Raw genomic sequence first — 25,421 nt, forward strand, 5'->3', positions numbered from 1 at the left:
ACTTCCGGATCACAATTAATAATTAATTCCACTGTCAATTTCTCTCTCTTCCTTTTTTTGTTTTTAGCTGACTTCAAAAATAAACAGCTAACTATTAAATATATTTTTAAAATTCATAATAATAGAGAAAAAGGCTAAATTCAATAGAGGAAACCATTTCAGACTTTATTAAAGCTGCTTTTCAATTTACATACAAGTCAGAATTACATATTTACAAATGTACATGGATATGTCTTGTAACAAGTTTTAAATTGTAATATGCTGTTATATCAACAGCATATTCAGTAGATGTGCAATAGGAAAATCAAGACAGTGGGTGCTGCAATGTGCTGCATAAAAACAAACTTTAAAAAATAGAATCCTTTCTCATGTCTCCAGCCTCTGAGTCGAAAAAGTACAAATTACACGGTAAGATTTTATTTGGGTGACCAAAAAAAAACCAAAAAACTGACGACTTTAGTGCCCATGTCAGCTTTCTCAAGAGGGCAGAATATAAACTCTCACAAACAGGTAAAAAATAGTTCTCCAGGAGGTTTACAGCATGGGGCTTATGAAGTACATGCCACACAGAGTGATGATATACAGAGAGATAGAGAGACTCCTCTTAACAATATACATGCTCTTTAGGGGGAACAGTGTGAGGTATAAGAGGACACATCTGTACAAGTGTAACATTTATTTCTCAGCACGTGGACGCACAGCTATGCAAGCCACAGTTTAGCTCACAGTTTGACATCGAAAGGCCTGTAAACTGGTTTGTTTCCTCTTCCTTTACGTTCAGTGGGAGGATCTTAAAAGAAAAAAGTGCTTCTCAGCAAGTTCTTGAGAAGGCAATCACAAGCACTGATTTTAGTCCAATTAAGAAAAAAAATCTAAGAAAAAAAAACTGTTAATCATGGCTTTGTCAAGCAGGTGGACAAGCTGGTTTCCTGTTTGAAACAGTGTCACACATTCAACAACGCAGGTGGAAAAAGGAGCGATTGTTTTACAGTGTACCTCGTGGATACAGTAAAAATCCTGGGATATATATTTAAAAAACATTTAAAAAGCAAGGTGTCATTCAGTGTTCAGAATAGCACAGGTTTCAGAAGTTGCGTGCAGAACAGCTGGTCGTCAAAGGCGGTTGGGCATCAATCTACATCAGAACAGTGGACGTATCACATTTTCTAAACTAGTTACTTAACTGTGACGTTTACTCAGCTACATTTTGGTGTCAAGTACACAAAGTATTGCTCTCAGGCCGGAGGTGCAAACATGTCGAGCAGGTCCGGGCCGTGGTATTATTAACCCAGCTTGCGGAGAAGCAGCTACTGTCACATGCTTGAATGGGGCTGGTTGCACAGAGAGGAGGGGGGGAGGAGGAGGGGGACAAAGCCTGCTTTTGTTGCTGCGGTGCAGACCAAAGATAGGTGAGCACGGTGACACAAAAAACAGACACACATTCAGAACACTGAGATTTGGGCCGCGACAGCTGTTTGAGCAGAGGCTGCACATGTGTCTGAAAAACTCTGATCGAACTGCTGTCTGTTGTCAACACAAACAATCAGGTGAGTGTGCGCGCGCACCCCCACGGACACAAAGACAGGTATGCAGTCACACCTGTCTGCCTACAGAAACGTCTTCCTGAGAGGTAAAAATCCAGAGCAGTGCACTGGCGGGTTGCTCAATCCCTCATAGGAGGAAAAAGATTCATTTAGAATGAAGTGCAAGACACCTGACCACCAGGTTGCACTGTTGTTGACATTCACCTAGTGACTGCGTGCGGTTCTTAATATCATAAAAACAGCTTTTAGGGGAAGCTCATTATCCATGTGTGAGGAATACAGCGTTCTTTAGTAGCTTCAACAACACAAAACGCCTGCACGCAATCAACCTGCTCACTTTTCCTCCCAGATGTACTGAAAGCATTTTTCCTCTTGCGGCCGCCTGCTACTTTTCACAGTGTGCAATCAGTGACTGACACCAAAGCCAGCGTTATCGGGGGTCTGATGGTGTTTGTCTACATAACATCCTCCTGCACAAGAATCTGTCGCCGTGCTGTGATGTCGTCATCGACTTGAAGGGGCTCGACTAACCAGCAGTTCTGTCCCCTCTGCAGACGGCGCGTGTTTAGTGCAGATGTCCTTTCTAACCTCTCCACATTAATGCTACATAATCACTAGGCCTGGACTGCCTGTTCAGTCAGTTATTAGACTGCGGACATTTAGCTTTAAAGAAGGCCTCGCAGGAGGTGATACATCACATGACTTGTGTGCCGAGGAATGACAGATATCCCTGATATTTCCCTCTCGCTCGAAGGAACGGCAAAAAAAAAAAAATCTATACTTAAATTCTACCAACATGCTGACACCTTTGAATATAAAAACAATTTTAAATGACAGTGCAGTTCTTCTAAATACTCTGGAAAAAGGGGGGCAGTTAGCACTTAGCCAGCGCTGGCTGATCTGCAGAGAAAGTTTTGGTTTTCAGATGGATTTAGAAACTGTGACGTGGGTGACTGTCCTCCTGTCAGACCAAACTCCAGCTTTTTTTCTTCTTTGTTTTTTAAGCATTTTCCACCTGTACAAAATGATTTTAGGTGCAGTGATTTAACAAAAAAAAAAAAAAGCTGGGAAGACCTGACTCAGGTCAGGGTTTGATGTCGGAGAAGCTGGTGTAGGTCTCACTACAGCTGGAAGAAGTGCTGAGGTTCCCAGAGACGCTGCCATCTGCAGGACAAACACACAAACAGCAATGCTCTGTTAGAGCCAGACATTGCAGGGGAGAGTAATAGCGTCATTGTGCCGCATTGCTAGGCAACAGGTACCCATACTGCAGCGTTAAGGGAAAGATATGAATGTGTGTACTTCCTGTTCGTTGTAACCGACCTGAGCTGCTGAGTGATTGAGATGACTTGGACTCTGAGATGAGGCTGAGGAGGTTTGCTGCTGCCACCCAGCCCTCCTTACTGGTGCGAAGGTTCTTTACAAACCTGTGAAGGAGTTAAATAAATATATATATTTTGAGATAAAATTACAGGACATTTTACATTAATAAGCCACAACATTAAAACCACTGTAAGTGTAATATACAGCACTGATGATCTTGTTATAAAGCAATGCTCAGTTAGAAAATCTTGGATCCTGGTATTTATATGGTTGCTGATGACACATATATGTAAGCATTGCTACCGACCAACCAAACCCCTCCAATCCCCACGCTCAGGGGGAGCAATTCTGGAATGCACTGACTGCACCTCACCCTGAACAGGACCCAAAGGATCCTGGTACCATACAGCACAGGACATTTCCACAATTTGACCCAGTATCCAGATTGCTTACAGCTCGTTTTGGTGAGAAGTTTTAACATTGTGGCTAATAAAAAAAGGTCGAAATAGAAGACCTATGACAGTTACTCTCCATTTACACGTACAAGAACTAAATTCTCCCGAGTGCGAGTGTTTGTGTGAATGTTACACAACGTGCTTAGTGTGCGTGTGTGCGTGAGAGAGAGACTGGGTTTTTATCGGTTTTCAGCGTTATTTTGTTATCGTTTTTATCGTTAACTCTGTTTCCCTGGGTCTTTTCACGTGTGTTATGAATAAATCTTCTTTTTCTCGGTACCGGTACTAGTTTGATTTTGTTGTATTTATCCGCGACACCTTAAAGGCCGGTCCGTGAAAATATTGTCGGGCATAAACCGGTCCGTGGCGCAAAAAAGGTTGGAGACCGCTGTGCTAGTCCATTTGTAGTCTGCTTAAAAGCAGTGTTCGCATTTGGAGCCCTTAAATTTGGCGGCTATACTGAGAAGTGTGTGCAGTCACAAATGACCAACTTTTACTCTTTCTTTGTGGCACAGATTCGACACAGTCCTGGAAACATTCCTCAATCTTGGGTCTATAGTGCCACACATTTGCTCCAGAAGACACCCACTGTGGACCTCTGCTTCAAGGTGTGACATGTGCATTCAGAGATGCTCTTCTGCACACCTTGCTGGTAACAAGTGGTTATTTGAGTTACTCTTTCCTCCCTATCAGCTCAAATGCATCTGGGTCCTATTAAAATCCATTTAAATTAAGTGTTGTTTGCTTTTGTTTTTTTTTTACCACTGTCCCTCCTCTCCTTCTCTGATCAGCTGGACCATGTCTCCACTCTTAACAGACAGCTCCTGAGGTCCTGCTTTCTCGCAGTCTGCTACCACAGTATACTTTCCTGGAGCCTAAAAGGATCAAATGTTAACAACTTTACCAACTTTTAGAACCACACTTTAACATTTTAAGCTAAAAAAGAAATAAAAATACAAATCTTTAATAATTCTTCATTCTCAGGCTCACCAGCTTCTTTCCTACTTCGTCCTCGGGGTCAGAGTTCATGGGGTCCTCGCCGCTGGAGTACCCATCGTTCTCTTCTGAGGCGTCCGCTGAGAGAGACGCCTTGTTCCAGCCTGTAGGTTGGATGATGGGAAAATCAGAGAGAGAAAAGTTCAACACACAGACAAAAAAAAAGGGGGCAAAAGGAGAGAAGTGAGGTCGATCTTTATCACAAAGCTCCATGTTAAATCAAGTGAGATTAGATGTTTGAGCTCAATAGTGAAGTAAAGAAAAATGACATGAATGGATCAAATATTTGTGAAAGCCACACAAATCTCCTGTGTGGAGGGTAACCCCCTCCCCCCCAAAAAATGTGATCGATCAGATTATGAAAAATTTATCTGTTTAGATACAAAAACCACACACACTCCTCCAAAAGTCACAGAGAAGATCATCATCAGACAGAAAGAAAAGGAGGACCTGTGATCAGAAAACAGATTTCAGTCACCTGCATTTGTTACAAGGCTGCTCTGACTCCCAGTGCCGAAAAATAGTTGCTGAAGTGGCGTACTGTGTACAGCACCACAACAACCCCAAACAAGCAAAAAACACCCGACAGCAGAAGAAGAGGCAATGATTGATTTGAGGTCGAGTAGGCACCGTGCAAAAAGATTTAGCCTAGAACTGAGACTTCAGATTTAGTCAGGTTGAATCTTTAGATCTCGCTCCAATGTGCAAAAAGACAGTAAGACTCGGTAAAAGGCTAAAGGACTCCCACGGCAGATACACGCTGCGACACTTTACCTCAGTTCAAATCAATCACGAGCACCCACAAACAACAGCAAACACCCCACTGTGGCTGCTGATGCTCAGAGCAGCTCTGTACCTCGCCGCTTGCTCTGTAACAGACTAGAGGTGCTCATCCATCTGACTCTGCTCAGAGTGATGTGGGGAGCCGGCTCTGAAGGGGAAGAAACGGCCAGCAAAATGAAAAAAATAAAAATCAGTGACAACCAGCCTGTGGTGTTGGTGACAACAGCTCAGCTGATCAAGCATCACTGAAATGCACAAGATACCAGACATGTAACGATGATGATGATGATGACCTGTGGATGAAGGTTACAAAGTTGGTCTCTGCTGTGCGACTATCTGCATGGGTGAAACTCAAACCAGCCTTTGGAAACATTTCATTGGTCTAAATCGTAAATGCACCAGATTCCAATTGGGCAGTTTTAGCAAACAAAGCAACACAATACAAATATATCACTGCCATTTTAGTTTCTTCTATTACTCATTTGAAGACATGCAGATAGTCGCTATGATCAGCAAGAGGATGAAGAACAGCCTCTATATTGATGGACCGATGGGTTGCTACAACGTTACACCCCGTTTGTAACGAAACATGTGTCAAATCTACATTATGGAGACAATCGAAGCAGGAGTACATCGTGGTCAAGTGAGATGGCCTCTAAAATGAAATGCTCCCTCATAATGGGGCGGAAATATACCTTTGAACCCAAACGGTGTGGGATCGCTCTTTACCAGGTGGCGTTTGGAGCTGTGCTCAGGGCTCAGAGTCGAGCCTGGCCACACAGGAAGGAAAGACGTGAAGGAGGAAGAAGAGAAGAAAAGTGAGGGAGGACAGAAGCGAGAAGGAAGCAAGAAATTAACACTAACGTTAGAAGTTTGTACATGATGTGAACAGTCTTAGCTAATCAATAGCCAAACACACACACACACACACACCATTACAGTGGTGGATACTCATATTAAATTTGGTCAAAGGTAAAGATAAGCATGAAGTTAAACCCTGTGAGCACACAAGCACAACTCAGCTGCTGTCCAAACTCCTGCTTTAGAAGAGCAGCCAATCAGAAGAAGGTCGTCTTAAACTCAGTAGAGCTATTTAAAAAAAAAACAAAAAAAAAAAAAGTCTTGTAGCAGATAGGCCAAAGTGAGCATGTGCAAAAAGGCCTGCTATAGGCTAAATAACTGAACTGAGAGCCCAAGAATTTAAAAAAATAATGAAGGTGTCACCTTTAAAGTTTTGACTAATACTACTTTCATGAAGAGGAGCTTCTACTTCACTTTCACCTCTACTCCAGTGACTAGTTGTATTTTTTTCCAATATAATTTAAAAACTTTAATATTCATTTTGATTCAGCCACAATGGCAGTGTTAAACCTTTACCACCAGGAGGCAGACTGTCTCCAACATAACCATCGGGGATCACGTGTGCTCCATTAGGCCGTGAAGCAGGTTAGACTGGAGGAGGCCGATTAATTATTGGGCACCGGGTAAAAGCTCAGACAGAGGCTCACATTCAGAACTGGATTCTGAAGCCTTTATTTAATATATTAGTATTCTTAGTTTATATAGCTAAGGGTGTATCTTGCTGATAATCAATTGAACTTTTCATCACTGACAAACGACATACTGTGACGGGCCACGCTGAGCTGTTCTTAGCATTATCCTTCCTTTAAAAAAATGTTTGCATTCGCTAATGTTACCTTTGGGACTCTTGAGATTGCTGAAGCCCTGCAAAGTAAAACGCTTTTTGGCCACTGAGGACCTGTCAGTGGTCGGACTGGTCACCGGCTCTTCTGGAAGCAATGATTTGAAATGAGTGCAGGACAAGGGCAGCCATGAAAAGAGAGAAGAAGCCCCAAACAGGGGAGTGGAGAGGAGAGAGAAAGATGATAGATGAAGACAAAAAGAACCTGGTTTAGTGGGAGTTTAGAGCACAGCTTAGAGTAGGGACTTAGATAAAAGTGTTATTGTCTTCGAAGATGCTGTTTAATTCAAACATCTACCTTTGTGTTTCGGCGAGGATGACGAGTTGCTGTCAGAGGTCGGGGCTGGCTCAGTCTTCTTCTCCTCTTGCTTCTTCTGGTTCTTCTGACCGCTGCTACGGAAAGGGCTGCAAAAAGAAAAAAGTAAAAAAAATAGACGTATGTTTGATTTTTTTCCTTATTATCTCTAATCTGTCTAATGAGTCCTTACGTTACATATAAGCCACCAACCTGAGAGAGATGGAAGTAGAGTTGTTGCTGGTGGGACTTGGGGACATAGAGTCTGAGCTCTTCTGCTGGCTGGCATCTAAAACATACAACAACAACAAACAACAACAAAAAAGTATTAAAAAGGAATAAAATAGGTTTAAAAAATAAGAACTTCTGGAAAAGTTAAGAAAGAAGTTTTCACAATACCTCTGCAGGCTTTGAGCTGCTGAGTCAAAACTTTGCGGATCTCGTTCACCCATGCTGTTTTAATCTCCGGCGTCGGGGCCTAGATTAGAACAAGCGCGGACAATCATTCCTCATCTCTAAAGGTATGATTAATAAAAGCAATCAGGTCGAACGCCCTTACCTGCACTATAAAAACTTCTTCTCTCGAGTTGCACCAGATCTCAAACTTCTTGTTGTCTCCCTTGGCATTCTCTGTGATGCCCACCGCACTCATCTGAAAGAATATAGAAAACTTAAACACTAAATCTTTACTGCTACGGCACGGCATCGACCTTCCTTTTAAAAATGGAGCAAGCAGGCTCACACTGAGGGAGTGTTTGAAGCTGTAAGACGGAGCTTTCTCGTAGCCCTCCCCGTTCTCCTCTCTCCTCTTGCAGAAGAGCAGAGCCTTCTGGTGCAGGAACAGGTGCCTCTGCATGGGCTTAAACCTGGCCAGGTCCTTCACTTTGGCATGACCTTTCTTATGCTCGGTCCACACGCTGAAGGAGCCCTGCATCAGCAGACGACCCAGCTCTGACAGGTTACCCTAACAGGGTGAAAAGACAGATGCGTGTTTTTGCATTGCACGACCTCTCTGAAAGCCGATAAATAATAAATTCTGGTAGCTTATTGCCAAAACTGTCCTGTAATTATAAAGCAGAACATTTTTGTTAATTTACTTTTTTGTCATTTAATACCTATTACTCGTCAGTGGGACAAGTACAGTATACATACAGTTAAATCAATTAAAACATTTACACCTTCCTTCACATTTTCTAAAACCTTTATTGGGCAAATTCTGGCTCCTGGACCTTATGTTTCATCCTTGCGCAGGGGCCATGCTAATCTTCTCTGTATCGTATCCAATTTAGCGTACGCGCTTGCCGAAGCAAGCACTTATGTTTCCACACCCCTGGTTAAAGTTTTGCAGCATTGCAGTTTTGAAACTGGCCACATGATGGAGCTATTGCAACTGTTTTTGACTCTGGCTTTGCACCTTTGCACAGGTAGCTGTGTTTCAGCTCTGTAGCCTTTAATGTTTTTAGATATTTGATTATATATACTTAAAAAACAAAGAAAGGTTTTAGCCTTGAGGGGAAAATGGAAAAAGCAGATAAGAAAAGTGGGAAGAGAGTTGGCAGAGAGCACTTAGGGGAGAGTCTGGGGTGTACTCATGCCCAGGCCCTGTAAACCCCAGCAGCTCTTGTTAAAGAATAATTAACCTGCTTTGTATTTTAAAAGAACGCACGAAACTGCAAACTCAACCCATTTTCCCACAGCTAGATAACCCATTCAAGACTTTCAAGGCAGTTTGAAATGATTTGACCACCTCCAGCAAAGTTTGCAAACGCAGTGTACTTCTTCTAACCTCATATCCTGTGATGGCAATGAGATGCATGGAGTCATTAACAGCTTTGAGAATCCCAAGAATGGAGGACAGTGCTTCCTGTAGGTCGTCACAACCATCACAGCCCTTGCTGTACTTCAACATCTCCTGCAAACATTGAAAAAACAAAACAGTGAGTCATTCCCCCTCTTACATAACAGGTGTACATAATACATGAACAGAGCTGACCTTAAGCAGTAGCTGGTACTTGGTGATTCTCTGGACGGGTTTAAGGAGGTAGGAGTCCAATCCAAGTTTATGTTCCAGCTTCTTCTGGCACTCCTGGTGTATAAAACATGAGCCGGTTAAGATTTAAGTTTTATATTGCTTAAAAGCCAGTGAAAAGGAAGGCGGTGCTACAGCTGTGAGGGCTGACCTGGAAGAAGGCACAGTCGGAGCACTGTCTCCACAAGCTCTCGGAGCGAGGTTTATTTTGGCAGTAAGCCTCATAGATCTGCAGGTCCTTCATCTGCAGCGAAAACAATCATTAGCAAGTCAGTACGAGCTCAACCGCTGTTGACGGAAACATTGCTGTTGATGGGATTCCTGTCAAAACGACGATGTACAAGAAAATAAAAGTGCTCACCCGTTCTAAAAAGCAGCGGCCCACCAGCTCTGGGCAGTCAGTGTATGCTTCCAGTTCCTTCAGGAATGTCCTTGAGACAGGAAAGAGAGGTATAAATACTCAAACTATGAACAACATTTGTAAAGCACCCACATATATAATCAATTAGCTTAAAAGCGTACCTCTTGTGAAACTGGTAGATTTCTGGCATGTTCCCAAACAGGATGTCCTTCTTGCTGTGCAGGTTGCTGGGGATGAGGTGAGCCATGGCAGGGTTGTCCATCTCTGCCGCGTAACCCTGGATTTTAACATCACACATTTAGTAAGAGCTTCAGCCTTTTCACCAATTAATGTCAGGTCACGGTAACATTACCGACACCGCTCACCTCCAGCACACACAGCAGCTCCTCGACATAAGCTCTCTCCGTCTCCAGCAGCTCGTTCATCACGTGACTGAAATGTACACACACACAACACAAAATACAATGCGGACTACAAAGAACAAGCAGCATGATTGCCAAATAATTGCTTTCCTATCTAGGGCTCTGGGGAAAGAACTTTGACCCCTTACCGGCGAAGCACTGCCAAGTTTTCTTCTTCTTCTGAAAGAGAAGCATGTCTTGTGCCACCGTTGTGTACAGGAGACTCCACCTTAAAAAATAAATATATCACACATAGTCATGCATGTTTAGTATTTATCATCCACTTAAAACCTTTATTGTATCACACAACATTCGTAGAAATTATAAGAATTTACCTTTTTGGAGAGGGCATTATCAGCAGAGTATCTCCTGTCTTTTCTCTCTAGATCTGATTAGAAAAAAACATCATTACGTTTAGATTCGTCCTTCTCATCCTAATCAAACCACCACTAAACGAGTAAAAGATACCTCGTTTGACATCAGTTCCTGGCACTTGTTCTTCTTTAAACCAATTACAGATGGCTACTTACGAGGAGAAGAATGCGGTGACTTGACTTCAGGTCTTGGAGCTACTGGCTGGACTGGTCTCGTCTGTTTAGCGGCGAGTTTCTTCAGGCTGACGCGTCTCTTCTCGAACATCTCCTGGACGGAGCTTTGCTTCTGGAAAACTCTCTCTATCTGGTCCTAAAGGAGGATGGAAAATATTGCAGCTCAATGTGAAATATGATAAAGGTATCACACATTAAAAATTTAAACTGAAAATCTTCTCACGGACCCTGAGCTGAGAGTTGAGCACCGCCTCGTACTGGCAGCAGATGGCGCTGCGGTCAGTGAGGGTGTGCAGGGATGCTGTATCCAAGTATCGCTCCAGTTCTTGTAGAGCTGCTTCTGCCCCGTCCTGAGACTGACAGCGGTCCACTGGCTGGTTAGCCAACAGGAAGATGCCTTCCTCACACCAGTGCGACGCCTTTGAGGGGGGGGGAAATACCAATGAGTGCTTCTAAGGATACAGCGCATTTGTTGTGGACGATTAATGAAGCCTTCCTCACACTCTTACCTCCTCCAGAGCGTGGTGGAGCTCCATGGCTCTTAGCAGGAGGCTCTTTTTGCTCCTCAGAGTGGAGCTGATCTCCTCACACACTCCTCTCAGTTCGGTGCACTTTGGCCTGATGGAGTCCTCGGCGTAGTGGGAGTTTTCTATCAGCCTGTCACCTTCACTGACCAAGGACAAGGCGAGGTCTAAGATGTCCTTTCAAAACACACCAAAACAATTGCAATTATTGGAATATATCTTTATTATAAGTCAGAATATACAGAATTCAGCCTCAGCAGCAGAGCGGGACACAATAGTATATACTGGTATTCAGCATTTTGAAGATCTATAGAGATTCTGCACGAACAGAGGACAGAAAATGCTGAGCATGTCTTTTTGAACCACATGAGCAAGACTGCGTGTGCAATTGTGTGTACTTACTCGGGCTTTATCCTCGTGGCCGCTGAGCTCTCTGAGGACGTGCTCTGCATGGGCGGGGCTTACGCTGACCTCGGAGAAGCCCGACAATCGGTCGGACGTCACATCGAGTTGGGCGCGCACCTGAGGAGCACAGGGATTGATAAGCACGTCATTTTCCGAGATTTGGATTGGAGATGAGAGGATGACTCTTGACTCACTTCACGGAAGTGCTGCTCAAAATGGCGGAGGTGCAAACACTGCTCCAGCTTGGTACGGTGGCGCTCCCAGAAGTCGTCAAATGCCATCTCCGTCTCATCCAGCTGACCTAGGAGTCTGAAAGGGGAAAGGAGGCAAATGAGAAGCGATGGGAGACAAAAGAAGACATTTATTCATGCATGCAGGGGCAACTTCATTTTTTATTTATGCATCCTTCAGTTTAGTCCTCCACCTCTGCACAGTGGCCAAGTTTTCCTGTTCATCATGCGTCATGTTGTATTCGGGGTCTGCCTTGAGAGGCTCGTTGATGCAATCCAGCAGCCGTCCTCCTTGTGACTGCGCCACCCTCAGGTCCTCCTGGAAATTCAAACCATTTTAAAAACTTTCTAAAAGCAACAAAAAGAGAAAAAGAAGTTTGCCACAAAAACAGAAAAACATCTCCAACCTTCATCGTATCCTTTTTCAGTGTGTGCGTCTGCAGCAGGATGGTGGTGGCCTCAGCATCGTTGGGTAACTCGGTCTCTGCAAGCTCAGTGCCAAACGCTTGCAAGGTCTGAGCCGTGGTCTTCACCATGAGGGCGAAGGCCTCAATGGCCTGTGGAGGGCATACACGTATGCATATGTATGTGGCAGAGAAAAAATAAGTCAGAACATACATAAATATATATATTTAAAGAAATCGGGGACAAAATAGTCGTGTGTGTGTACATACAGTGCGGTGCGAGATCCAGCTGTCATGGTGGTATTCCTGTGTGCCTCCCAACTCTTTGGTTAGTTGTCCTGGATCGATATACGCATGGAGCTCAGTCACAGAACTCAGCATCACCACCTGACACACACATACACCCAAACTGATTAAAATAAATACTATCACACATTTATTTTGAGATGAATACAAACATAAACATAAGTTACAACAGTGACGACAGCTCTACACTAGCTAAAATAATAATTGTGCTCTCAGTGACTCACAAGGGAGCCATTACGTAAAGACAAAGTGCTGCGGTGTATTAGTCATACCTTCATTTTGAACTCATCCCTGTTGAACTTGAACAGGAAGTCCGACAGAGTCCGCTGGAACAAAGTAGTGGGACGCAACACCAGAACCAAGTGTAAGTTCCCGGGAAATGAACCCTTACAGAGAAAGGAGGACAGGGAGTCGGATTAGACAGTGATCAATACCTTACGCTTACTTCCACCCACAAATTATCCCAAGAAATTTCAATAACTGAGGTGTGCAGAAGAGCATCTCTGAATGCCAAAGCTTGAAAGATATGGGCTACAACAGCAGAAGACCACAATGAAAACTTGAAACTGAGGTTTCAATTCACAAGCTTAACAAAATCTTATAATAGAAGACTGAAAAAACGTTGCCTGGTCTGATGACCATATCTGCTGTAGGGTCAGAATTTGGCATAAATGACATGAAAGCATGGATCCATCCTGCTTTGTATCAGCGGTTCAAGCTGGTGTCAATAGGGTTAAAATCGAATCTGTGACATGAAGCCATGAAGAAGAGCAAGGTGCACAAGATAAAATGCATTTCATGTCAAGTGTTTTCATCTGATGAGTGCCTGCTAGATGAAGTGCTGCACATTTTGGCACAGAGGCTTTGCCCGAACAGAACAGAAAAAAGCTCTCGGTTAAACTGAAGTCCCCGTAACAGCCCTCCCTATATAACTACCTCAGAAGCAATGCTGTGCTCATAGCCTAAAGCAAAGTTGACTTTAAGACACTGTAAATTTGTGAGATATAAGGTTCACAGTTGTGCCAGTCCAACTGTATAGTCTCTCGATCCTGACAGTAATAAAGGCAGAGCCCTGGTTTAACGGTGCAGCTCCTGAGTGAGGCATTAAACAAACCTCACATCTGTGCCCACTGTCCCACTGCTGCAATCCCAAACCAGCAGTAAAGAGATTTAAGAGCGTTTAACATCTAATAAATCTGCTGCGTTTCTTCACTGCAGTTCCCCTGCAGCAGCTCTCACCTAGAAAGCTGTGACTGCAGTGTAATGTTATTAGTCCTGTGACTTTGGGGAGTAGCTGTAGCATTTGGTCTGTCCACCTCCACACTAGCAAGTTAAAAACACAGAACTGCCTTCAGACAGGCAGCAGCTCTGGAGGCCACTCAGCTGAAAGGCTATATCGGTTGTGGCTTCCTCTAAATCCCCGAGTGAATTGCTCCGCCCTGTTAGACATCGTAAATCAATGCAGGATGACATGTGGTCACACACACACACACACACACACACACACACACACACACACACACACACACACACACACACACACACACACAGCACCAGAGGCAAGCTTAGAGCTCTGTGACAAGCTCATGACATTTTTAGCATAACCATAAATTGTGTCTGCTGACAAAAGAAAATCTGAAAGATGATGATGCTTAAAGATTAAAGCTTTTTTCCTGTTGTTTTTTGGTTTAGAGCTGGTTTAATTGACACTGCTTTTCTTGGTAAATTCATGTCTTCTCTGCTGATCAAACTTCAGCTGAGGTTTAACCCACTGAGCCATGCACATATAATATCTAAATACAGCGCCCTGTGTTATTTGGGAATATTTTTAGTTGATTTATTCACTGACAAGAGTGAGTGTGTGACGACAGTCTGTACAAAATAGCGCCACGGCTGCCTTATTCATTGGAATCACTGGTAACACGCAGCAAAGAGTACGAGCCCTATGATAAATAAGTCATCCGTAAAGCATGGCTTCAATTTAGTCTACAAGGAAAAGGACTGCACTGGTACAGAGGCGCTCACACACATCCAGCGTGCATACATCATTGTCATGAAATGCCTGCATTGGGTTGTCATGGAAACGCGTGGAGAGCCTTAGCGGGAAAGAGAGAGTAGACGAGGAGTCGTCTAAGAGTGTTCCCTGTGCCGCAGCCTCATTCTACTCGTCCCGTCATTTATTTTTGGCTTTTACACACACACACACACACACACACACACACACACACACACACACACAGCTTGCTGTGATGTTGATGAGAGACAGCCAGGTTGGAAAATTCACTCACTACACAACATCTTTCCACCCATACTGCCTGCATATCTTTTACATACAGTGCTTCCTATTGGGATTAATGACAGATGACAGTGCGTGTTAACTACAGAAAAAAAATGATGCATTGTGTATTTTTTTAGTTTTTCTTTTTTTTCCCTCATCAATAACACACCATCCAGACATCAGTGAGCAGCGCATGTGTAATTGGAGGTCATTAAATTCAATAAACCCTGAGAGGTCCTGTTTTAATTTGTAGCTCCGCATTAACATGACAATACACGTGCTGCTCGGTGCACTCCCCGTGACAGATGAACACCGATACCCCGCATATACATTAAAGCGATGCATGCACGCGCACGCACAGACATTTTCCGCGCGCATTAATAAATGATAAGAATTAGAATATAATTTTCTTTTGAGCGGGATGATGGAAGGGAAGAAGGATGGGTGGAACGGGAAAAACCACTTCAGTCATGTCCTCTAATCACATCCACACTGCTCTCCCGGGAGTTGGCCCGCCACCATATTAAACCACCTCCATCCACCACGTGCTCAAACCCCCCCTCCACCACCTGCATTACTGCTCTCACTTTTAGACGTGAACAATGTCCCAGTTGCAACAAAGACGCTCAGCTGAGATCTTGACAGGGAGAGTGCTGAAATTTACTGGAACGCCTTTTTAGCTGATGTTAAAAATGATCTGTTGCAACAAACCCGAGCCTCTCACTGGCACCGGCTGACTGAGCCATCTGCATCCTCCGCCTGCAGCAATGTTTCCGTATGCATGGATGCCTGTGTATTTATTACCCCTAATCACAAAGATGAGCTGCAGCAGACATGAAGGTGTCCCATAATTTAACCAGAATACTAGATACATTCTGGCATTTGCATATATGGTAAGATGGTCCTCCATGTTCACTACACAAAGTGGGGGGGAAAGGAAAGTAACACTTCAGACATGAGCAATAATATTCTCTCTAGGGCAGTGGAGTGTTTCTTTAAATCTTTAAACTCAACACCTGAGTGTCTCTTCACAGTAACCAATTATTTCCGCACTGATAAATATCAAAATCAAACTATCCAATGAGCTCACTACCTTAATTTTACAACCCAGCACTGTGTCTAGATGGTGAAAGCACCAACAAAGCAGCCTGAGAGCATCTGTGCCTTTGCTTTGCAGTAATACTACTAACACTTGCCCACTCCTTTATTTTTTTCCGTCCCTCGTTCCCCCTGGCAAACCAGCAAATGGCAGCACGTGACCTTGAGCAGCCTTCACGAATAGAGCATCTCACGGGACGATGAACAACTTTCATTCTCCAATGAGGCCGACTGCCACTGGCTAGTGGACAAAACAGGCGTGTCCAGCAAGGACATCCAACCACAGGCGAGTGAGGAGGAGATCATGTCAGACAGTCGGTCTCACCACCTGGCCTTCATGCCTTCAGGTTAGGTTATAATGCTGCCTGCTTCCAGTGTGGACTTGACATACCCTTTTATATTTTACCTCCCTCCCTACATGAAACATGAAAAGGCATTCACATAACAGCTGAAACTGCCAGTTGGAATCTTATTCACACAAAATATCCACTACATCAAACCATTACATCATTCATTTTGAGAGCAGGCCATGAATATATATATTTTTTTTAAAAAAGCATTTCGCCGCACTGAAAATAAAAATACACATTTCAGCTTTCTGAGTTAAAAAAAATCCTTTTTAAAGTGAGGAAGGCAACTCCGAGGGGGGTGAGAACAAAACAGAGGAATGGAGTGATGGATGATTCAAAGGGGAGAGAGACGGGGTAATGAGAGGGAGAGGTAAAGGAAGGAAGGGATATCCAGCAGAGAAGCTTCTGCTACCATGCTGATAAACTCTACCACCACTCTAAATTATAGGAGGCCACATTTGTCATCTTGGCTTGATTTCTCTTCTTTTTTTTTTATCTTTTGTTTAATTTAAAGACAGAGAAGACTGGGAACAAAAAGACCCAAAATGAAAATATATAAAGATTATACACTGTGTAGCTTTGGAAGTGTGGTGGTGGTACTGAAAATGTTTTGTTATAAATAAAATGGAATTTTACAGGAGGTCATCGCAAGGCTCCAGGAAGGGCTGCACACATAAAGCTATGTCTCACTGAGCTGATATGATTAACTGATAAAGGTTTGCCACAAATATATCAGTCTGAGCGCATATGTTGTCTGATATGAAAACTGAATGTAGAACACTATACAGAAATACATGCATTAGGTAATTTAGAAGTGGTTTTATAACATTATTTAGTCAGTAAGGTGGTTTTGGCTTCACAGTTTACGATACACTGAACCACTGTTTGCAGCTCATACATGAAGTGAAGCTAAGCAGATGGTGGTGTTAGGTTAAATGACTGTCACTTCCAGAATACCTATATGTGCATACATAAAGGATACATGTACAATTTACTAAGACCTGAGTATCATTTGCCAAAAATTATTTATGGGCCTAAAATATAGACTAAAATGGCAAAAGAATTACACACTGCACAAAAAATTTAAGGAACAGTTTGAAAATACATCAGATCTCAATGGGAAAAAACACATGCTGAATATTTACACCTGCATGGACTGTTTAATGTGTTAGGAGAGCTGAATTCAAAGACATAATGAACGATGTTACAGGTTTTCTCCATGGCTTCTCCAGACCCTTTCATGTCTGTCACAAGTGGACAGGGTGGACCTGCTCTCACCTATGAAAAGCACAGGGTGCCAGTGTGGACCTGTCAGTTGTGGTATTCTACGGCACTATGTGGTGCTGGGCACTGAGCACAGGGCCCACTAAAGGATCTCAGGTCCTCAGGCCGCTCTCATGAATTCTGTTTCTAACTGTTTGGTCAGAGACATTCACACCAGTGTCCTGCTGGAGATAATTTTATAGCTCTGGCAGCGCTCATTCTGTTCCTCCTCACATAAAAGAGCAGATATCAGTCCTGCTGATGGGTTAAGGCCTTCAACGGCTCTGCCCAGCTCTCCTAGAGCAGGTGCCAGTCTTCTGGATATTTTTAAAATGTTAATATCTTGCCAGTAAGACGTTACTTCAGTGGCGATAAAAACATTAAACTATTATTTTTAGATAATATGATTTCAGCGCTTAATCCATACTCAATGATTACATTCACACTTTTCCTTCAAAAAACATCTCTGTGGTTTTGCTTGCACCTTGAAGTAGCTTTACACCTGATAAAGCAGATTGATTGTTGGTTCATGGAATTCTACAGCTCATCAACATCCTGTTTCAGGACACTGAACGAGCCAATGGACTGGAATAATGGTTCATTATTACCATTATTAGCACTGGATATTTTCTGTGTGTAGGTTAACTTGACTTTGCGTTCAGTTACCAAAGCCAGCAGCCTCATAATGACTTATTTCCACAGTGGGGATAGTTTTCAAGAGATACCATGGAAAAACCGTTAAGCCTGATGATAACCAGTGCCCAATTAGCATACATTTGCATACATTTGCATAAATTGGACATGGTAAAAGGTACAATACAGGAAGAGCATCCTGACAACAGATGTGAACGGGGTGGCGAAGCTTTATCCTTGTTTTGGTCGACGTTATTACAATTCACAGATAGAGTACTGATTACAGATGACAGCTTACAAAAAAATGTAAGTAAGGGAAAACCAAAGTGAAAGATGGTATAGTACAAAAAATTAAAGTCGGTGCCCAAGCAATAGTTCGGTCTCAAAGAAAAGCCAAATAGAGAACAGCGCTATTGGCCAACATCTTGCTGACTGCTACCAGTCGATCTGCAAAAAGACACATACTTAAATTCCCACCTTGGCATCTTCAAATGTCTTAAAATCTAAGATTTTTAGTGCTGTGGCGTGTCACCTCACAGACCTCAGCTCAGTAGATAGGACAAAAAGATGGGAGGATAAAATCAGGCACAACATGCTAGATTTTACCGAGGAGCGATTTATTTACTTAAATAAATCGCTTGGCGACAGTGGGAAGGAAAAACTCCCTTTTAATGGGAAGGAATCTCCAGCAGAGCCTCCCTCCCTGCTCCCTGGCTCTGCTGGAGATTCCTTCCCGTTAAAAGGGAGTTTTTTCTTCCCACTGTCGCCACTCGCTTGCTCAAAGTGGATCCTCTGATTGTTGGGCTTTTCTCTGTATTATTGTAGGGCCTTTTCCTTACTATTTAAAGCGCCTTGAGGTGACTTGTTATAATTTGATGCTGAAAAAATAAAATTGAATTGAATTGAGTTTCATTTGAATTTAATACAAATAGTTTATAATATAATGGTATTAATGGCATTTAATTTTAATTGTCAGAAATGACAATAAGTATGGACACTTCAGTTTCATGACTATTGATTATTATTACCAAGTCTGCCTAATTTACATGCATATTAAGTATTATTATAATAATAAGATATATAACCCCTCTCTTATACTACTAGTCCCCCCTCTCTTGCCTTCCTCTTTAATGTCACACTCTCTTCAGTTTATCATCTTATAGAGTTGTGAAAGTTACCAAGAAGTAAGTAGGCTAGTAGGCTAATGGAGCATACACTGATGGTTATAAAACAATTACAGAATGAGACTCATGGCCAGCACTGTGTGGACCTTCTATTTCTGCTTTTTGAGTAAGTCTCAGCGTACACAAAGGCTATGAGTGCACTTTCAGAGATTCCACCACCCACTCTAACATAATAAGCTATTTTTAACCTCATCCTGCCACATTTCAACATGCAGAAAAAGGAAAATGTCCAAGCTCCCAGTGCATATGAAGTTAATGAGGTAAAACAACCACTTACTGCATGCGCAATTTCACAAATACTAAAAACTCCAAAACATCTATTATTCTAAATGCTGCTAAGCTGAAAATTATACACACGGACAGCTGACACCAGCAACTACACCCACAGATCTGGACTAAAACAAGCATTAGCACATGCAGAGTAATGCACACACTCCAAAACAGCTATTTGGAGTCATCAGAGGGATTTTGTCAGCAAATGATGCACGCAGACAAATTGGTTCGGTAAAGTCCTAGGACAGTTTCTCCCATCTTCCTCCGACACGCACACACATAGAAACACACACACAAAAATGAAATAAATAACCAAACAAGTAGGTTCTTACTGCGATGCGGAGCAGGGTGGCCCTGACAGCAGCCCATCGGTCCAGCCGTCTGTCGATGACCAGGATGAAACCCACTCCTGATGCTTCCACACTACAGGAGAGAAACACACACATACACACACTGTTAATCCCCACAGAAAAACACCTTTGCTTTTCCTGTGTGTGCAGGAAAGAAAAAGAGGGTGTGTATGTTTAAGTCAAGGCCTCGATAACAAGGCAAACTACTGAATTTGGTACCAGAATATCCCCAAAAAAGGGGCCTTAACTAGAATTTGCCCTCCACAGCGGTGGCTTGTACATTATTGAGAGGGCCCTTGAGCTCCAGCTAAAGCAATAATTGAGTTATTTTATAAAAGATAATTTCAAATCAGCTTGCATTAAGAATACGTTAGGCAGTTTCACTGTTGGCTGACAGATTATGGCATAGGTTATGTTTATTATCTAGGAGGTTTAGGAAACTTACAGACAAATCAGGCCCACTGTAGGTCACTGTAGACATAGCTAATCAAAGCTTTTGTATTATCCTAAGGAAAAAAAACTGAAGAGGTTGCAGTTTCTTTGTTTAGTGCTATATAACCTTTTTAAAATGTCAAATTTACAGTTAAGATGCAGTTGCAGCTGCTGAATGGGCCTTTTGTCAGTCCTTCACTTAGTTGGGAAAAAAAGGGTATAAATTTTTATTTTTACTCCCCACTAGCCTCAGGTCATTTTCCACAAGTGGCCCCTGGTCAAAGGAAGTCAAGTATCCCTTGTTCAAACCTTGCTACCTACTGCCTCTTCATCATTTGCCTTCAGTGGCGATTAGAGAGCGACCCTTGTGATTACCATGGCAACCTTGGCTCTGCATTAGCATGTGTGCATGTGAAAAATCTTGCCATTCATTCCACAGGCAGTGCCATATGTAGCAGCCTCATTAAGCTAGTTTGTGTGTGTACATGGCTTTTTCCTGCAAAGGTCCCCCGCTGGATAAGCTGACGTGTATCCTGACACCTAAACACACAAGCAGGAAGGATGAATATTTAAGCCTGACACACACACACACACACACAAACACACACCCCGACTGTGAGGCCAACCATACAAATACTGCTGAGTCGGTCCATCTGGATGTCATTATTAGCCAATTTTCATCATCACACACAGAGATGTTAAGAAAAGCAATGCGTTACACTACCCGGTGGACGCCGCAAGCGGCAAATCCTCAGTCCATCGCTACTGCTAAATAGATTCAATCCACATAAATGAAAAAGCCGGGCGAAGAAAATCTTTGATATTCCGAGCCCAAAGAAAAAGAAATCTAACAAAAATCCTCAATAATCCAATGTCATCATCCAAATATAGTCCAGCCTTCCTCAGTTCTCTCCTATTCGGCTGATGTCAATGTCCAGTCGGTGCATCCACAATCATCTTCTTGCAGCTCGCGGATGGAGCGAGGTGACCGTTCACATCCTCACAGAGCATCTCCCTCCTCCTTTTGCCTCTCTCTCTGCTCCTCCACCACCCGCGTCCCACCCTCAGCCAATTAAAGCCGAGCTCTGCCGCTCAGAGCCAATCGGATACCCGGGAGCTCAGCCGATTGGCAGCAGGGTGCAAAATAGCTGGTGGGCAGAGAGGGAGGGGTGTGAGTGTGTGTCTGTTATATGAAAGGTGATGATCCACTGAATGGCCGCCATGACACACACACAAACATATGCGCGCACACACACACACACACACACACACACACACAGATAGATATACAGCTGCATCTTCCTTTCTCCTTTAATTATGTGTGTGAGAGCATGTCTGTGCTTGATGAGAGTGCTGCGCTCAGCACTAAAGGAAAGGTGAAAGGAAGGGAGGGGAGGTGAGAGGGTGGAGGGGCAGAGGGAGCATAAAGAAGGAGGACAGAGGAGTAATGAGAACAGATCAATAAAAAAAATATTCTAGTTAGGAAAACAAACCTCCACTGCAGAAATATAGAAAAACTATAAATACAAAACCTTTCATCAGGCCTAAGTTCTACTATATGAGTTCATATGAGCAATGTTTTAACATTGTAACAAAAATTCTGTTCGTATATGCACATCACAGAGTACAGTTTCAATTTTTGATTTGCCAGTTATCAGTGACTTCTTCTTTAGTCTTCCATTCTTCTCTAAACCTTTGTGTCTTTTGTGCCACCTCCTCGAGTCAGGCCTTTGGTGTTGTGCTGGCATCTGTTGGCTCCGCCTGGTATTACACCTCAAGCTCTGTTAGCACAGCACATGTGTGAGAGGAGGGGTGAGAGACACTCACCTGGGGACACTCGTGAGGTAGCTGAGGACATTTTGGAGCTCCTCCTCTTCTAGCTCGCTGAAACTTGGGAATTCTGGGAAGACGATGACGGGGCTTCCATTCATCCCTCGCCCCCCTGGAGACAGACAGGAATCACAGAAATGTCACACGTGCCACCTGGTGTTGTCAATCTTATTATTGATTTGATGACATGTGGATTGAAAACTTGAAGTTATTTTAATGGTTCTTTTTGCCCTACTTTCCTCGCTTATATAAATACACTCAACACATAACTCCATTTGTCTTAGCTATGTAAGTGCGCAGCTGGTAAAAATCATAAAGTACATACAGCTCCTGTTTCCATATTGGAAAGTCATGCAAATTATTTTGGATCTATCAGAATAAAGAAAGCATTAAAGAGCCTTACATGAGATTGTTTACCACGCCTCTGGACTAGAAACAGAGCAAAATCAATTTATAAACACACATACAGACCACACACACACACAACAACACACACACACACAAACACACCAAACACACACCAACACACACACACACACCACACACAACAACACACACACACACACTCTTTTGTATGAGCAGGTAAGTTTCATAAGCAGAACATGTGGGCGATGAATTATTCATCAGCCTTCACTGTCAGGCGTATCGTCATTAACCCAATAAGCTCTAAGAGTAGTTTCTTGCTACATGTATTGTCATGCTGCTTTGTGTGCATTTGTGTAGTGGTGGTTTATGATTGCCTCATGGCTCAAATTTCTGGGCCAACTCATCAAGTAACTGACCAAGTTATTTCCACATTGGGTCCCTACAGGGGTCCAGAGACCATTGGGATCAACTCTTTTCTTTTTCTGGTTGAATCTGCCCGTAGAGTTTCACTGCATTTTCATGTGGATTTGTACACTACTCCATCATGTTGTCTCAAATGAGTTTTTTTGGTCATGTTGGGATTTTTTGTTTTTCCTTTGTTTGGGGCAGGTACCATGTGATGCATGCGTTTTTGTGGGCCGTTGCTCTCTCTCTCTCTCTCTCCCAGCTCCTGGCTATTTTTGTGTTTTTCATGAGTCTGATTTGTAATGAATGAGAATATTTTTCTTCCCCCCCCCTTTTTTTTCCTTCTCTTAGCAGTTCTTTCCTGCCATGCCTGCTTTGTTTGTTTTTGTTTTTTTTAAGTAAACACCTGAAAACCACCTCCATACTAGAGTAAAAATATGACGACAACCTCCTTGCAACCAGGGAAAAAAATAACAAGACAAAATTGCATTGAATTTCTTTACTTTGAGTTGCACACGACTGTTTACAAAGTTGAGCTTGATTACACAAGGCAACTTGTCGCCAAGCAATTGCAGTCTGATTTAGAAACACTGCAATCACTCTCAGACAGACAGATCAAGGTTTGCACATAACTGTCATCTAATTTATAAACAAAAAAAAGTCAACATACTGCTAGTGTCACGTGTCTTTGCAACAGAGGACTCAACTCAGCTGGTTGTATTCTGGTATAAGAGCAAGGTTGCAGAGCGCCTGAGTCATTTTATAGTTAAACAACTATTTTGCAGGAACTATGTCACTGTTTGTGGAAGAATTTCCGAATTTCTATAGCCACAGACTTGCAATTTCTGCAAATCAATCATAGTTAATGCCATATTGTCACAGACCCCATTCTACCTGACTCCATCAGATAGCATCGTCTTGATGGAACAAAGTTCCTTTCAACATGGAAACTGACTGCAAGTAGACACAGACCTTGTTCCCATCTTCGAAGCCCAATTGTTGTCCCAATTTCAAAGACAATAATATAGTTCATTGCACACGGTCACAATAATTTTGTTAGTGCTGCATCAACATTTTCCCCGAGTGTGAAGGATAGTAAATTGGTCCCACATATAGTTTATAGCTTTGCAGACACAGAAAGGTCCAAATATATCTGCAGCGCAAAGCAAAACCCTTAAGGTATTACGCTTCAATGAAATCAAAATTATTTAAACTTTTATTATTTTATTTTATTAGTTAAAATATTGGTAACTACACAAACAGAAGCAAATAAATTATCAAAAGGTTAAAAGCCTTTCACAAAGTGTCGCTTTGGCTGTCATGTAAGTATGAGCGGAACTATTTTTGGACTCTGCTGGACATATCCGCCTTCATGTCCTGGAAGTGTTTTTGCTGCCAGAGACATTTATTTTTTTTTTTTAATTGCACCAACAGTTTTGTTACATAGAAGAGCGCAAGTAGAGAGAGGACTGCGTTTCACTGAGCTACACAGACACAAAGATATAATTAGATTCTAAAGAGTTAGGCCAATTGCGCTATGTTTATAACCCCCATTAGCTCTGCCCCGACATAAATTCCCCTGTTCACACACATGAATGTGTTTGTTAGCAACTCAATTGTCCAGTTTAATCTAATCCATGCTGCACATTTGGAAAGACACCGAGATCTCTCTGGGGTCACTCGTTCATCATGAGTTTCACCACTAAGTCACTGACATGGATAAGCTGATTCAAAGAGCCGGGTTTACTCGCATGTTCTTTACATATCAAAAGGAGGAGAAAGTTATGTATGTCTTGAAATAATTAACTGCCACTTTGTGCATGTGTATAATATCAAACCAACCTGGCAGGATGGCAAACTGTTTCTGGAGTTCAGAGCCGATTTGTGCTGCATACATAGGAGTATCATCCTTTTGCACGATGTCATCTAAACAAAGAAACAGAAAACAGTATGTTAGAAAACAAAGTCTCCAAACCAAAATCCACTGTCAACTCTTTTGCCAATATAACCAACAGCTGAACTTTTTTTTTTTTAAAGTGTGTTTATATATAAATATGTGGAAGGTGTAAAAGGGGAGGAGCATGGGAAGTAGGGCGAAATAAAGAGGGCAGGGCACGTGAAAAAAGGAGGGAGTAAAATGAGAAAATCCAAAAAGGAGAAAGAGTGAAAAGGGGTAAAAGTAATGTAGACTGGAGATGAAGTAAACACCATTTGGATTTCCTCTGTCCTGTGGTCAGGCTGGATTACAGTAATCTCATTTAGCCCTTTGAGACATGTAGAGACAGAGAGATAGAGAAAAAGCACTCTCCCCCCTCTGATTTGGCTGCCATGTGTGAGCCATGTATGCCAAAAACAGGGATTGGATTGTTAACTGTGTCCGATCATGTGTGCATCTGTGAATGAAAACTGAGAATTTATAATGTCATCTAAGTGTGTATGATGGAGCATCGCTACGTGTGTGTGTGTGTCTCTTAGTGTTTGCAGACAAATGCTGGCACCGCGGCTGGTGTGAGCAAAGTGTGGCAAGGTTTACTAGCAGTATGGTGTGGACTGGCAGTGAGATGCATTAATTACCATCCAAGTGCAACCCAAACAAACTGTTCACATTTTTATAAAGGGACCATCGACCCAAAAATTGCAACACCAGACTGAT

At 42.7% G+C, this 25,421-nt stretch overlaps 1 protein-coding gene and 1 non-coding gene across 10 annotated transcripts in view; both read right to left on the reverse strand.

Moving 5' to 3' along the window:
* Positions 1 to 139: 139 nt before the first annotated feature.
* mcf2la (mcf.2 cell line derived transforming sequence-like a) overlaps positions 140 to 25,421 on the reverse strand; it is a 52,434-nt gene continuing 27,152 nt past the window's right edge. For 6 of the 9 annotated variants that reach the window (XM_042219902.1, XM_042219901.1, XM_042219898.1 and 3 more), the window contains 31 exons: positions 24,611 to 24,694; positions 21,995 to 22,109; positions 19,718 to 19,808; positions 12,579 to 12,692; positions 12,271 to 12,387; positions 12,004 to 12,153; positions 11,791 to 11,915; positions 11,561 to 11,675; positions 11,364 to 11,483; positions 10,947 to 11,138; positions 10,665 to 10,856; positions 10,420 to 10,573; positions 10,225 to 10,277; positions 10,039 to 10,118; positions 9,854 to 9,920; positions 9,650 to 9,765; positions 9,489 to 9,558; positions 9,279 to 9,371; positions 9,092 to 9,184; positions 8,885 to 9,010; positions 7,841 to 8,062; positions 7,658 to 7,750; positions 7,498 to 7,576; positions 7,312 to 7,387; positions 7,102 to 7,208; positions 6,799 to 6,891; positions 5,797 to 5,871; positions 4,313 to 4,422; positions 4,085 to 4,197; positions 2,868 to 2,971; positions 140 to 2,708 (listed from right to left, as the gene is read on the reverse strand). In XM_042219902.1, coding sequence (XP_042075836.1) covers positions 2,629 to 2,708; positions 2,868 to 2,971; positions 4,085 to 4,197; positions 4,313 to 4,422; positions 5,797 to 5,871; positions 6,799 to 6,891; positions 7,102 to 7,208; positions 7,312 to 7,387; positions 7,498 to 7,576; positions 7,658 to 7,750; positions 7,841 to 8,062; positions 8,885 to 9,010; positions 9,092 to 9,184; positions 9,279 to 9,371; positions 9,489 to 9,558; positions 9,650 to 9,765; positions 9,854 to 9,920; positions 10,039 to 10,118; positions 10,225 to 10,277; positions 10,420 to 10,573; positions 10,665 to 10,856; positions 10,947 to 11,138; positions 11,364 to 11,483; positions 11,561 to 11,675; positions 11,791 to 11,915; positions 12,004 to 12,153; positions 12,271 to 12,387; positions 12,579 to 12,692; positions 19,718 to 19,808; positions 21,995 to 22,109; positions 24,611 to 24,694 — 3,419 coding nt within the window. In that variant the 3' untranslated portion in view covers positions 140 to 2,628. The other 3 variants (XM_042219903.1, XM_042219905.1, XM_042219904.1) reach the window with 3 other exon arrangements.
* On the reverse strand, positions 8,309 to 8,410 carry LOC121814371. Its single transcript, XR_006054292.1, has one exon. It is a non-coding gene; the product is annotated as a U6 spliceosomal RNA (small nuclear RNA).

Source organism: Haplochromis burtoni, unplaced genomic scaffold (genome assembly GCF_018398535.1).
Source record: "Haplochromis burtoni strain Fernald_Lab_line unplaced genomic scaffold, NCSU_Asbu1 Contig_40, whole genome shotgun sequence".
NCBI classification, from domain to species: domain Eukaryota; kingdom Metazoa; phylum Chordata; class Actinopteri; order Cichliformes; family Cichlidae; genus Haplochromis; species Haplochromis burtoni.